Source organism: Chelonus insularis, unplaced genomic scaffold (genome assembly GCF_013357705.1).
Source record: "Chelonus insularis isolate UGA/USDA-ARS -01 unplaced genomic scaffold, ASM1335770v1 contig_159_pilon, whole genome shotgun sequence".
NCBI classification, from domain to species: domain Eukaryota; kingdom Metazoa; phylum Arthropoda; class Insecta; order Hymenoptera; family Braconidae; genus Chelonus; species Chelonus insularis.
This window is the reverse complement of record NW_023276399.1, coordinates 344,337-360,042: the sequence shown is the minus strand read 5'-3', so window position 1 is coordinate 360,042 and position 15,706 is coordinate 344,337. Positions and strand designations below refer to the sequence as shown.

Sequence of the window (15,706 nt, the reverse complement as noted above, 5' to 3'; positions counted from 1 at the left end):
TCACCACTACTGTCGTCATTCGTTCTGTCGTTACTGATTCTCTCGTCACTCTTTCCGTCGTCACCACTACTGTCGTCATTCGTTCTGTCGTTGCTGATTCTCGTAGCCAACCATTGTTCCTCTACAGGATCAACTATTTCCTGTTTCTTTACAGTACTCGGCAGCACAGCTTTCACGCCCTGTTTCTTACATTTGTCCAGCCATACTTCTAGCGCTTTCAACTCCTCTTTGGTAACAAATGTTTTAGCTGCAATATATTGAGAAAGAATAAAAATCTGACATTTGGCAGGATTTTAAATCATGTCGTTAGCTGGATCCACCGAACACAAGTTTCTCCAGACTAAGACGAGCAAGTATACATTTACCCGAACACAAGGTTACACATATACAAACTCTACTCTCATACATAGTAGCCAAATGCACGGCACTCAACCACCAAGCATGAGTAATTTGATTTTAATGGTTTAAAAATTATTATTTAGAATGTCTTCAGACATTCATAGGTCTTTTATTATTCGTGCTTTAAATATGCACAGTTACTCGAGATTTTTAATAATTAAATTTACGATGCATCTTAATTATAATTTCATTTGTATAGCTATACATATTTTCTTGGAAATATTTCAAAAATAAAATAAAATACCCTTCGCTCACCTGCTTTGTACTCAACACTCGTCTGAGTTTTTAGTGAAATATAATTTTCATGCAGGGATAACTCAATTTCCTCATTTGGGTGGTTTTGCTTTAAGCATAAACACACCCTCCAGCTTGACCATAACATTTTCAAATGTCATGTTATCAAGCATTTCATTTAACGTGTCTATTTCAAGAGCTGTAGGAATGAAAAGAATTGTTAGTTTACATGCAAACATATATTTTATAGTTGATCAACTTTTATTTAATTTAGTGTAGCGAGAATTTGGCCCGTAGTTCGAGACAAAGAGCCAGTAATGCGTCTTTCATTTGTTTGTTTATTATTATTTTTTTTTTCATCTACATTCCTTCGCTCGTTGTCTAGCACTCGTTTTTCCCGTTCAACTGTCTGATCATGCGCACAACTCGTCAATTGTCGTCACAATGGACTCTCAAATTCCCGCCAAGCCAACCTCGCCGCACGATCGTGCTTAGTTTCTAATTTATTTGTACTTAATCATGATTTTTTTTTATTTTTATACTAGGCCTAGATTTTAAATAACCTTTATTCAGTAAAATGAACAATGATTTCTTTGTTTTAGCTAAACATTGGACACTCGTTGACTATTTTCCAAACCGTGTCATCACTCGTCAAACCGCCTTTCATTTAATAATGTATACATTAATTTTCTTGTTCATTTTACTTTAAAAGAATTGATACTAACTCGACGACACTGTCGATCCTTCTTTGTCTTTGTTTTCAGCCATTGAAACTGCAAGTCTTCTTTGTTAGATTTTCCAAAATCACTTACACGTTTCTCTATACTACACCTTTTATAATTTAACAAACACTTTATTAATCTACTCAGTGAAAGCGAGCTCTGGGCCCATAACCTGTTAGAGGTTATGTGGATTTAAACAATAATAATAAGACTTAGTTTAATTAGAAATTAGAACTTTATTTATCAATGAATATATTATTGAACCGTAATAGACGACCAACTTGAATCAAGTGAAGAGCACGACGAGAGACGTTAGCCGAAAGGCTACGGGGGAAACCGATTAGGGCCGAACACTCGTACAGGCCCTATACACTCAAATATGTCGGAGACGCTGATTTCCAACATGTATGAAGTAAATGAATTATTCTGTGTTTGATGCTAAGTTATATAAAGGCAATTAAGTGATAATGAATTTAATGCCTTTTCCTTAAAGTCTTGAAGAACTTTCTTTTTGCTTGTTATAATCTTTAAATTGAGTAAAATGATGAAACTTCGGTACGAATGATGTAATTACGTTTTTTTTTTATATACAAATTTCAACAAATTTACATATAATGTATTTTATCTTGAATTTAAAATTTTATCACATCTAGAAAATTTTCAAGTAGAGTATATTTTAAAAAATGCATGTAAATTTGTATTTAACGGTTCAAATTATTTTTACAAGGTACTGATCGTTCTTCGTCTCTACCATCTGGTGAATCCTGCAAGAAAGGACATTTCGAATGCATGCCTGAGGAATGTATACCATCACACTGGGTATGCGATGGTGAGGAGGTAAGTTAAATTGAGAAACTTAGTAAGAGGAAGATGAGAAGCCAGCAGATTTCAAGAGATTATCAATTTCACAGGATTGCACAAATGGTCGAGATGAAAATTTTTGTTCTCAACACTTGGAGTTCTTCAAAAGAACATCCGGACACCGACTTAACGGCTATGACGTGGAAAAGTGGCTCAATACACCTCCAAAGACGTGCGCTCTCAGATGCAAAGAAGCTGAGTTCACTTGTCGCTCCTTTTCTCATAAGTAAGTTTAAAAACTTTCTTCACCCGTGGTAATTGCTTTAGTTTGACAAATTTTCATGGCTATTAATCGACTGAAGAGTTACGACTATTGATACATCTGAATAGAATTTTGTATTTTATTATTAGATAGGTCTGTCAATTTTAAAGTATCATTTGAAAACAAGTTTTGAGCATCTTCAATTAATTTAGAATTTAATATCTTTCTACCTTTATTTGAACATGAAGAATACTCTTTAGTAGTATAGACTTCATTTATTAATTCTACCGGGAAATCTCAACCTCTTATTCACCTTAACAATTTATCTTGTTTGAATTTTCTCCAATTAAAAGGAGATTTATTCATAAATGTAAATTCGACTTTATATAACATCCTGGGTTTACATGTGCCTTAGTTTCATTTCTTGGAAAATGTCTTTTATGATCCATTCGTTGGGTTTAATGTTTTTGATGAATTTATCTAGTTTCAAACAAGTTAATTTGAAGTATGTTTAATGAATGCATCATTCAGGATGCAAGCTTAAATTTAATTGTGAATAGTATAAAAGGAATGATTTAAATAAAAAAAGTTTAATAAGTAATTATTTTTGGATTTCAGAGCAAAAAAAAATCTGTGCCTTTTAAGTAACAATAACGTTGGAACTTCTGGAGCTTTGGAACCTGCGGTTGATTTTGATTATTATGAATTGATTGATTTGAGCATGAATTGTGATGGAATGTTTGTTTGTGGAAATAACAAATGTATCAATCAATCTCAAGTTTGTGATGGGAAAAACGACTGTGGAGATCGATCAGATGAAGATATTTGTAATCCTGAGAAACTTAATTATGCTATTCGATTGAGCGGCTCTGAAAATGATTTTGAAGGAAGAGTAGAAGTCAAAAGTAAGTATTTGTATTTTCTTATTTAATTTTAACTGTAAATTTGTCTAAGCTAACGAAATTTTCATTCAATAGAACGATACTAATGCATTTTTCATAGTCTTAGGACAATGGGGACAAGTGTGTGATGATGGCTTTGGAATGAATGATGCTACTGTAATCTGTAAAGAGCTTGGATTTAATTTCGGGGCTTTAGCAGTACGGCCAGGGGGATATTTTGGCAATTTAGAGCCACCAACACGTTTCATGGTTGATCAATTAAAGTGCCGAGGGAATGAAACTTCTCTAAGGGAGTGTGATTTCGATGGATGGGGTGTTCACGATTGTTCTCCAGAAGAAGCAGTTGGAGTAGTCTGTAAAACGGCAGTTAACACGTGTCCAGAAGGTCAATGGAAGTGTGATAATAGTCCATTCTGTATATCTACACCGTTTATTTGTGATCAAGTTCCAGATTGTCCAGATGGATCAGATGAAAGTCCCGAACATTGCGACGTAAATTTATTTCAATGAATTGTTGATTTTTAAAAAATTTTCATTAATAAAAATATTTTTTTTTTATTCAGGCACCTTTTGAAATAAGATTGGCAAATGGAAGTCGTCCTTCTGAAGGTCGAGTAGAGATACGACATCATGGAGTTTGGGGTACAATTTGCGATGATGATTTTACAAAAGAAACTGCTAAAGTGATTTGTAGGTCGTTGGGATATGGAGGAAATGCTGTACCAAAAAAAAATAGTTTCTTTGGACCTGGACAAGGACCAATATGGCTTGATGAAGTAAACAACTTAATTTACTTATTAAAAAAAGTTCTTTTTTAATTATTGGTGGAATCGATTCAATTTTTTTAGGTTTCTTGTGATGGAAATGAAACTCAAATCTATCGATGTGAACACCACCCTTGGGGTGAAAGTAATTGCAACCACGAAGAAGATGCTGGAGTAATATGCCAAGAAGTTCCTGTAAATATTGACGAGGTAAATGATGAAAATTAATCATGGTTAAATATTGTATTTGAATTAAAATTAATCAGTAGTAGTATGAATTGAATAAATGTAGCTTATAAATGAAAAAATTTAGGTATATAATTCTCATTGATCTTGATTTAAATTTTCATTTTCTGTTTTTTACTGAGCACAATTTTTTATAGGATAATGTTAACTACGTCGAGCCAGAAATTAATATTGATGATATTCTTCCGGCAGAATGTGGTAGACGTGCTGAATATTTTAACAATCGAGACGATATATTTGAAAAAGTTATCAGTGGTTCAATAGCTCCTAAAGGTTCATACCCTTGGCAGGTAAATGAAAAAATGATTTGTTAACTTTTTGTAATGATTGATTGGTTGATGAATTTTTTTAAATTAAAAATAGTTTAAATGAATTTATCCCTGATGGATTTTTTGTCTTCAATTTATGATATAAATACATTTTAAATGATTAGATAAATTTTAGTGGAATTATATTTCATGCGACTAATTTTTTCATTTCATTTAAAGGCAAGTATTAGAGTTCGCGGTCATAATAGATCAAATCACTGGTGTGGTGCAGTCGTTATCTCTCCTCTGCACGTTTTAACAGCGGCCCATTGCCTTGAAGGTTACAATAAGGGTACTTATTTCGTCCGTGCCGGAGATTATAATACTGAAGTAAAAAAACTTTTATCGTTTAAAAAAAAAATACATGAATCTAAAAAATTTATAAAATTGAATCAACTTTACTTCAAATCCTCTTTAGATACCAGAAGATACTGAAGTTAATGTGAACATTGAAGATTATTACATTCATGAGGAATTTCGTAAGGGTCATCGTATGAACAATGACATTGCTTTGGTTTTATTAAAAGGTCGAGGTATTCCACTTAATGAGCACATCGTACCAATTTGCTTACCTCCAACGAATGTCGAATATCCCGCTGGGTTAAACTGTACAATCAGTGGATTTGGAAGCATTGAAACTGGATCATTGAGTAAGTTAACACAATTTATATGTGAATATATTTTAAACTTTGATCCATTTTAAATGAATAAAGACATATTTTGAATAATTGAAATTCTTTAGCTCACTCTCGAGATTTACGTTTTGGTTGGATTCCATTAATTGATCAGTCTATTTGTCGAGCGGAGTATGTTTACGGTGAAGGAGCTATAAGCAATGGAATGATTTGCGCTGGATATTTAGATGAGGGTATTGATGCTTGTGATGGTGATTCTGGCGGACCGTTGGCATGTAAACACGACGGTATGAAAATTTATATTCTTCTTTACTTTTTTACTTTATACCTTGCATATTTTTGAATTCATTGTTAGTCAATCAATCGAAGAATTCATTTGAGTGTTTCTTCCTGAATTCACAGGTGTGTTCACTCTTTATGGTATTACCAGCTGGGGTCAACACTGTGGTGCAGCCAACAAGCCGGGAGTTTACGTGCGTATTTCCCATTACCGAGATTGGATCGATAAAAAAATACGAGAATCTCTATCTGGAAGATAGTTTTTTAAGTGAAATTCGTTCTGCAGGCAGATTATTATATAGCATTATTACTGATGCAAGTAATATAAAAAATTATTTTAATAACAAAATGAAATTCTCATACTCCATGACAATTGTTTTTTATTTATTTTTAATTTACAACGTCAATTTGAAAATACTTATAGAACATATTTATTCTTATTTAAGAGATAAATGAATAATGAAAATACATTTTAAATACATATGTAATTTTAGAACAGTAATAGATTAAATAATTGATTATAAATAAAATAATAATTTTTTACAAAAAGTACAGTTTATGTTTCATGATTGATGATTTTTATTTGAATAAATTAAACTGTTTATGATAAGAAGAGTGGACATGGAAGAAGGAAAAAAATATAGAAATGAATAAAAACAGTATATTTTTACCAGTTAAGTTGAATTCTATTTCATGAGACATTTTTTTTCTACAATAATTGTAATTTTTGTTTTTATTTTATTATTTTCATTTATATATAACCAAAATTATTTACAATAGTCCCAACGTATTCGATCGATACAGAAGTAAAAATTTGTAAATCGACAATATGTACATACAGGACGGGTTTAACAAAAAAAATGTTGTTATAAACATACAGACTTTCTATTTTAGTGTGAGCTTATGAATTTTTTTTTAATCAATGATTATGCTCAAGCATACACATAGATGCAGTAAAAATAACATTACATTAAAAAGCATTTTCAATATTACTTGAACAATTTTATATCGACTTCAGACAAAAATTATGATCGATACGTTTGGTGTGATCAGTGTTTATTATATAACTGTATTCTGTGTTAAAAAAAAATTTTAAATAGCAAAATGTTCTTTTGCTTTTCATGTATATAGACCCATTTATTTTATTTTTAACGGACAATGTTTTTATAACTCTCAGCAATATCGTTTTCGCAATGAAATATAAATAACAACATCCATAATGTATATTTTTATTTGTACGTGCGAACGAAGAGTTTTTAGGTGTCACTCATATGGGAATGTGGAGATGAGTTCTATGACAAAGTAAATTAAAAGTAAATTTAACATATTCACTTAATTAATAATTTATACATAAATATAATTCAATTCTTAATTATCATATATTCCTTTCGTTTATATAAATATTAATATACGTTCTATAGACTCTGAATCTCATTTAAATTAATTTTCGATGTATTTAATTAAATATTATCACAAATAATCTCATTGACTTTTGACTTACTCAATAAATATATCGAAATGGAATAATTGTATTTGGAAAATATAATAAAATAAATCATATATAAAATTTTTAAAACATAAATATAAAATATAAAATGTATCCAAAAAATCATTTATATTATAAATGCTATGACTTGTCATTTAAAATATATTTACGAATATAAAAATAATTTTTTCATAAAGCTAAATTTAATAACTTTTGTTAAAAAAATTATTTAATGTCTTTAGAACGTATATTAATAATTTGAATTCAATTGATTCAATAGCTAATATACACAATTAAAATGTAATCATAAGCAAATAATTTAAAAATCCGGATTTTTATAAAAACTTTTGCATTTTTTAATTATATTATTCTAAAAACCGGATTAAACTAACGACTAGTGACTAGATGGAGAATGTTTCCAAATGTTCTTTATTAGACAACACACTTCATTGAAACAGGTGCATTTTCACGATATTCAATTTTGAGTGAGTTCTATTATTAATTTTTTTTTCTTTTTTTCTTTAATATATACCTTGTATTAATATTTTTTATTCTTATAATTTTTAAAATCAATATCTCCTAACAGACTTTTTCATTCGATTACAGACTATTCTTAATAGTACGTTGCATAGAATTACGTATGAATGCATACGTATGTACACGACTTAATTATTTACAAATAATGAATCTGTTGAATGTTTTACTTGTATGATTTACTATTTCGCTGAAACATCTCATTATTTATTGATTTTTATTTTATTTTCCATCTTTTCAATCTTCTTGTTCAAAAGATTGACATACTCGTAATTGCTTAGTCTATTAACTTAATACGCGACGGACAAAATATTTTCGGCCAACCAAGATCTTGCCTGTTTACACTCTAGTTTAATTATAAAGTGCCAGTGAATGAATACTTTCATAAAAAGACCATTAATCTGGATATAAAAATAAATTATCTGTTGACGTAAATGGATTAAAACAATTAATCGGTAAATGCATATTGATGATGATAAAAATCTACTTAAAAAAAAAAAGTATTATAATGTCACGTCCGGAAAGTTATGAAGATTAATATAGACAGTGAAAATGGCTACGGTGTATAGTAAACGATATATCATAATGGTCTCTCTTGCTATTGATAATTGGATTTTCGATAACGTGCATATGATTAGTTGACTTCGATAAATCCTACTATAGGAAACATGTTTGGGCTAAATGCCAGCCAGATTCCAATGAGTAGAAATCAGTAAAAATTTCTTCTATAAAAAAGCTCCAATAGTTACGACGAGAATATAAAAAATATAATAAATTAAAACATTCGACATGAAACCTGGATTCTGGCATATTTTTCAATATACATTTATTATTATTATTATTATTATTATTTTAGTTTAGTTGATTTGTTATTTACTTGCCTATGAATTACTTTCTTGACTCCACGACAATTTGTTATCATTTTTATTTATTTGTAACATCAAGAAATTTTTTTCCATCAATTAAAATACTCGAGTCAACCATTTTTAACAATTGTCATTTAAAATAAGTCTTTGTTATTAAAGTCTATAAAACTTTTATTAATCAATAATTATTAAAATTGAAGTTATAAAATATTATTATTAATATTAATAGAGTATAGATTTTTTTTTTTAGAATTAGTGATTGATTGGAAAATTGTAATAAAAATTTATATTAACTCGAGTATATTTTTTCAATGTAAAAAAATTCTTTATTCATCAGTTATTAAAAAGTTTTCAAAGAATTTTGATATTTTTATAGAGTTCATTATATGTTTTTGACTGAACCGTGCGTATTCTAAGCCCAGGAGAAGAGATCTCTTGGTCCCTATAATATGTTAAAAAGTTGATTTCGATGAATAAACTTCTCTTAGAGAAGTTAGTAAACTTGAACGTTATTTATCAATAAATCACTGGGATTATTTTGTATTCGTGACATCGTTTAATTTCGTTATACTCAATTTTCTGTTTTGTTTTTCCTTTTATTCTCTTAAGAGGAACTTGCTTATTCTTCGTAATACTAATTAATACTTTATCAGCAAGAAAGTTTTGTCTTTGTAGTTCAACACTTGAAATAATTAAAGTGGATATATGAAATTTCGTTGAACTTAGCCAACCAATCCACTGATTTCTCTACATTCTATTATAATAAACGACAAACGTTATATCAAAAGATTTATGTACAAAAATTTTCTGTCTGATAGGATCTCAAAATTAGAATCGAATATTAAATCAATGTCTTTATAATATGGAGTTGGAAATGATTCATTTTCCATTATGAATTTGACTAACTTTGAGATTCCGTCTTGCAGATAAACGTAGACTTAATAATAACACTTAATACTAACTGATACTGCTTAAAAATTGTTCCAACAATTGTTTGAAGGAGCAACTCTGTTTGAATTGAACTTATTCAATTTGGCTTCGACTTTTCTTTGATCAGCCTGTCTTAATTCTTCCGTTAATTCTCTTTAATGATTATCTTCTTGCTTTTATGATTATATTTTTCATCTTTATGAATATATTAATATTTATATCTATTTCAGTATCTCTTCCACTCTTCATATGTAACTTGATTTCACTGAGCGTTCAGTTCAGATCTGTTAGCACAAAAGATGAACAAAAACGTATTATTTTTTAGCTAAAAATTTTTTAACGGATGGTTTTCATCAAGGATGAGTGAGAAATCTTGGGTATAGAATATCGTTACTCACTTTAATGCTTTATAACGTTCTTTCTCTTGATTGTTGTCAGGTGGTTCACACTCAAACGAAGCCAAAGCAAGTGCTGTAAAATAAATAAGACAAATAGAATTAGAATAAAGTCATTTTTAAAAGCTTTTAACCAATTTTACTGCTGTTGTTAATACCATTTTCTGATAGTACTGGACTGGCTTGTAGAAATGCTATGACCCGTGGGCTTTTTTCAAAAGGACAGGCCACCTGCTTCCAAGCTATGAACTCAGTTACCTGCTTGGCAAGCTGCCAAAACTTCTCAAAGTTGATGTGACCATTTGGAAGCCTGTAAAGGATAGAACAGTCGTAGTCACTTCTAACGGTAAACCCATTTAAGAAATTAAAGATAAAAATATCTAGAGCTGGAATATAGACTCAGCAGATCAAGAAAAGTGTCAACATAACTGGGATATGAAATTTTTATAAAATATAATACATTCAATGTAAGCCAATTTTTTACTAGTTGTCTAACTTAAACTATTTTTTAAAAATATGAAATGTATTTATTTTAATTCCTTCACCGTGGATTCGGTAAATATTGGTTTACATATCTTACATCAGCATGAAGTTGCATCTTATATCATACGAATATCGATAAAGTTTTTCAAACTTTAAATAAAATTTTTTTTTTCTCTCAAAATACTTACAGAAAAAGTTTAGAGAATTTTCGTAATTTGATACACAAAAGTTTTTGTAAGTTTGTATAACAACATTGTGAATAGAAGCTCAATATACTTGTGAATATAATATTTACATAACGATCAGGATTCATTCCAAATAAGTATCTTTCTTCATGCGATATGTTCCTTCAGTTTTATTATCTTTACATATCACCGTTTATTCATCTCTTAGGTCATGATTGAAGGCAACATAACTTTTGCTATTACAAGTTTAATAAGTTTATCTACATTCCATGGAAGTGGGAATTGACTAAATTTGAATACGAAGTAAACTCAAGTATTTGAGGAATATTTACTTTCAGGGGGAGAGCAATGAGAATATAAGTAGAGATTGAAATTATCTTTTCTTTCTACAGCAAGATTCATTATAAAATGATATCGATTGATTAACTTCCAAAATGATTACTTTTTTTTAGAGAGAAAATTAATTTATTAAAAAGTAAAAATTTAATTAAAAAAAGTAACTGATTAAATTTTAATAAGTTTTTCGATGAGAAAAATATTATTTTAGTAAGTTTGTAATGGTGGATGTGGAGTTCTTGATTAATAGACTCAATTAAGCATACATTAATCAAGAACCATCATACATAGAAGATGAAAGTGATGCTTCTTTGGACGAAATAATTAATTAATAATGTTATGATATAACTACTTACTTATTACTGCAGCCTTCATTAAGAAAATATAGATCCTTGACGAGAAGACTGAAGAAAGGTACAACGATTCTTTGTCTTTCATCAGTTGCTCCAGCACTTCGCCACATTGCTGCCTTTAGTGTGCTACGATAACTGCTGAAGTTACTACTTGGATCCATTTGATGCTCGAGAATTGAAAACTTTGCAGACTGGACCTTTGACCACTGAAAGAAAATAAAAAAGTGTAAAAACATTGATTTTTCTTTTCAATAGATATGTTGGAAGAGATTACTAAGTTTATGCCCATGTATTGATTTAACAGTAGTAAAGCATTAAATAATTTTTTATTTTAGATAAATAAAATATATTATAAGGGGATTACATATGTATTTATGTTTTTGTTATTGCGAACTATAAATACAGCTCAGACTGATTTATAATAAAAAAAGATTTGAGTACCTCTGGTCAAAGTACCAAGAAGCATAGGCTAGATGTTTCTCTAAATAAATTGGTGATTTATGAAAATCTTATCTAAATTCCGCATATGAAAGAAAATCCTCTTTTTATATCTCAAAACTCATTTTATTACGTCTCAGACTACTCGAAACATGTAAGGCTTTAAAGGGATATTCGAAAAATCAAGCAGACATTTCAAAAATATCAGAGAAAAAAATATTTTCAGCAAGATATAAATTTGATGATAATTTGAATATATTTTTCTGGATATGATTCACAAGGTCAACATTTTTTATTTTTTATCTGAACTGAAAATACCATATTTTATTAGTAAAATAAAATAAGAACTCTATTTATATTGTTTCCTTTTGAAGTTATATTTACGTTCCCAATGTTTATTGACTTGCAGATAATTCGGTATTTTATAATTTCTACAATTCCATTTTATGTTAAAACAAGCAGTATCTAGGTGAATTTAGTAGCAATTTATATATACATTTCAACTATCAATAATCCAGATGTAATTTCAGTAATTAATATAATAATAATGAAAGTCCATTTTAATTAATAAGAGCTCGTTAATTTGAAAAATTTATTTTCAATAGCTGGAATTAATTTGATATTGATTCAAAATTCATCTTTCTAGATTTGAAAAATAATAATGTGTAAATATAGGTCGTTGGTAAATTTAATTAAAAAATGAAAGCATCAATTTTGTATTAGAGTTTTCAAACATTGATTTTATTAGATTGCACTGGTGGAATTTATTATATGTGGAAGTAGTATAAAAGTTAAGAGGGATAGAATTTCATGAGTATAAGGGTATAATATATGAGCTCGACGTGGGCCAAATAATTTAACAGAGAACCAAGGGGTGGAGTGAGAGTCGACGCGTGAGAGAGTTGACTACGACAGTAATTGAATTAACTTGGAGGACGAAACTGTCGCGAAACTCGCGTGCGAGTGTGATGCACAGGATTAATTCCATCTGCCTCTTCATCCTCTTGGGATTTAATTCACCTATTACTATGTTACTTGTAGGTAGAACATGAAGGTTTATCGCGTACTGGAATTAGCATCGTGAAACGGTGAACGATCAGTTGCACATTAATTCAAATATATGTGGTAATTTGGACGAAACTCATGTGTCACTCAACTTATACCATTAATACTGATTTCATTATCATATGAAACTAAACGGTACCACCGCAAGAAGCTTCTTGAATTATTGATAGTAAAAATGAGCTTTATTCAAGACATACTTGCATATTGATATTGAAATAATTTAATCAGTTTCATTTTTAAATCCTGAAACTGTAAGATAATATAGTAGATTAAAAAAGAGATGAGAATTTTCTTGCCTTTCTTATAAAGTACCTTTTTGGATTTTATCTCTTCCAGTAAATTACATGAAAGAACTGAAGCTCTATGGGGTTTTTAATAATTTTTTCTTCTAGTAATTAATGGTTTTCTTCGCTCTTAAGCTCTCTTAAATAATAGCAGTCTTTAAAAAAGTAAAAGATCTTTATAATATTCAGTCACATATCATATTTACGGTGGATATTTAAAAACTTATATTTTTCCAACACAAATCAATTGGCAACTAAATTGAATGTCAACAATTTTTGCATTTACTTGCATTTTTTGTTTATATTTTTATCTCTATATCAATGCTGTTGCAGCACTTTTATGATCAAAAATTATTCATTTAATATTTTTTGTTTGTCTAAAAAAATTGTAGGTAAAACGAGAAAGGTTTTGCTTCAATGATTTAAGGCTTTTGATTGTAGGAGAACGAGCAAGAGAGGACCTTCAGGGCTACACACGCGTATTTGTGAATAAAATCGGACGGAAGTAGTCGCGATAAGCGGTAGGAGTACTACCGGTGGTAAATTTCCATTAACGAAAATTACGAGGCTTGAATTCTGCTCCAGGTACGTTGGTAACAACGTTTTTGCAATTATTTCCGTCGCTTGGCACTATAAATCAAGCCAACCAGCCAAATGAACCTCGAATAGCGTCCAGGGTTTTGTTCAAGTTACACTACAAACCTGACTATATTCTAACTAAATCGCATCACTGGAAATCCCTCAGATAATTGGTAAAACTTTAGTGTAATTAAAAGTTGGTGAAGACCACTGCTACCTGATCACTTTGCTTTCTCTCTCTCTCTCTCTTTCTTTTCGTCACTTTAATTACTTTATCTTCATCAATTTTTTTTATTTTTCATTATCACATAATTTAATTCATTCCGTTTCAGCATGTTTCAAAGATCAATGCCATTCAATAATGATAGTCAAGTTAAAACCAACTGATGAATTTTTGAATAACTTAACTAGTCTTTAACTTTTCAATTAACTCCAATTATATCCATTTATATTATTCATTATGAATATGATTAATTAAATAAAACGAAAAATAAACGAATACAAATATTTAATAATAATTAAAATAAATTGTAACTAGAAGTAAATGTTTTTTATTAAAAAAAAAAAATAAATAAATATCTAAAATGAAACAATGAAATTGATGTTAAAAACTTCTTTTAACAAATAATTTAAAGATGAAGATAGTCTTTTGTATGATTTGTGACGAAAGATTCACCGATAATACTTACAGTTTTTTTAAGGCGTGAAATAGGAGACATGTTTAGTCCAGCTATAATTGCCATTAAGGAATTGAAGTTGCCTATGTTGAAGCATTCCCTTGCAGTTTCAATCCAATACTCCACTACTCGAACTCGTTGCTTTTTCTTAGCGTGCTGAAAGGAAATAAATTAATTAGAGAAAATACATCATTTACAAGGATGTAGTTTTTTTACTTATTCATTACGTGTGCTTTCGCATTACTTACTTTACACACTTCTGTAGCAACGAAATAGCTAAGTCTATTGAACCACTGAACGTAAGACTCAAGATTTCTGGTTTTTTTCATGTCCTTGAAGGAGGTTTCTAGATGAGGTGATTCCTGTATATAGAGAAGGCAGTGAAGTGAGTTAAAATCAATACGTTGATTAATGCAGACGGTTCTGTTGAGTCTTGTAAACATAATGTATAACCACATTCACATTGAGAAAACCCAAGTTGACAGTGAATATGAGCTCACCTTAGCAAATGCTTGTACAAACTCCTCAGGCCCTATGTATGAGAGTCTCTCCAGTTCGACATGGGTCAATTGTTGTGCTAACACAGTTGCCGAAGGACACAGTTCAGTTACGTCAACCTGTAAAACAAAAAGATTGAAAATAATTCAGGTGTTTGATTGGTTAACAAGAAATGAGTGATTTTTTTTCTTGATTCAGTGGATGATGAAGATGAAAAAAGAATTTTTACTGCTAAAAATTTATTTCCTGCATTTCCTTCCTCAACTCAATTCACTTGTCTTATTCAATTTTATGTTTTTCCACCTCGCTGGACAATTTCGAAGGTGTTTTTAATGAGTGAGAAAATAATTTTGAAATTCTCATAAAATGTTTTACGGCTGCTTGTAATATCATATAAGAGAAAATATATAAATATCAATTTAATATGAAGGTAAATTCGTCCTGTTTCGTCTCTTTGTATGAGAAACTTTTAAAATGAGATGTTTTAAACAATAGAAAATAATATACAGCACAACTTTTGTTGATTATTTTTTATGTATAAAATTTTCAAGTTTGGTATTTTGTTTTTTGTATGTAGAGTTAATTTATTATTTTCGAAAAAGTGAATAGATGGAATAACAAAGTTAAAAGAGAATGATAAAAGCTTTGATAAATTTTATAAAATAGTGAATTTTTGGAGCTTTTGTATACATAATTAAATACTGCTGGCTTTTATTAGATGTGCATAGTAATTCAATTAATTAGCACAGCCAATTGGATTTATTTGGGAAAATAATTATTGTGGTACTGCAAAACCGTTTTCTACCTATTTTATTGGCTATCATAATCCTTTATATGTATTGAAATATTCCATCCCTACCTAATCACCTAATAAAACACTCGGGTGACAACAACTCCCAATGAAAAGAGATGACGGATTGCAGCTGATGGGTCGATAGCCTGACTGCAGATATAGGTCAAGTGGAAAATAACTCAAGGATTATAATTATCGGGTGTGCAAATTATTGTCACATTCTATTTCTAAATAAATTTGCTGACTGAAATT

General features: G+C 29.6%; 2 protein-coding genes across 2 annotated transcripts in view; one reads left to right on the top strand and one right to left on the bottom strand.

The window, feature by feature from the left end:
• The first annotated feature begins 2,064 nt into the window (after positions 1 to 2,064).
• LOC118064048 (neurotrypsin-like) lies at positions 2,065 to 5,922 on the top strand. The gene is made up of 11 exons (XM_035078402.1): positions 2,065 to 2,192; positions 2,267 to 2,442; positions 3,037 to 3,323; positions 3,421 to 3,812; positions 3,884 to 4,096; positions 4,169 to 4,294; positions 4,468 to 4,620; positions 4,819 to 4,968; positions 5,057 to 5,288; positions 5,381 to 5,560; positions 5,676 to 5,922. Exons 1-11 carry the CDS (start codon positions 2,145 to 2,147, stop codon positions 5,810 to 5,812), a joined length of 2,094 nt encoding a protein of 697 aa, XP_034934293.1. The 5' UTR covers positions 2,065 to 2,144; the 3' UTR covers positions 5,813 to 5,922.
• Positions 5,923 to 8,701: 2,779 nt separating this feature from the next.
• LOC118064045 (uncharacterized) overlaps positions 8,702 to 15,706 on the bottom strand; it is a 158,884-nt gene continuing 151,879 nt past the window's right edge. Inside the window, exons 7-13 of the mRNA XM_035078399.1 lie at positions 14,664 to 14,780; positions 14,412 to 14,525; positions 14,176 to 14,319; positions 11,124 to 11,326; positions 9,922 to 10,073; positions 9,767 to 9,839; positions 8,702 to 9,652 (exon numbers count right to left, since the gene is read on the bottom strand). Coding sequence (XP_034934290.1) covers positions 9,631 to 9,652; positions 9,767 to 9,839; positions 9,922 to 10,073; positions 11,124 to 11,326; positions 14,176 to 14,319; positions 14,412 to 14,525; positions 14,664 to 14,780 — 825 coding nt within the window. The 3' untranslated portion in view covers positions 8,702 to 9,630. The remainder of the gene's footprint in view (positions 9,653 to 9,766; positions 9,840 to 9,921; positions 10,074 to 11,123; positions 11,327 to 14,175; positions 14,320 to 14,411; positions 14,526 to 14,663; positions 14,781 to 15,706) is intronic.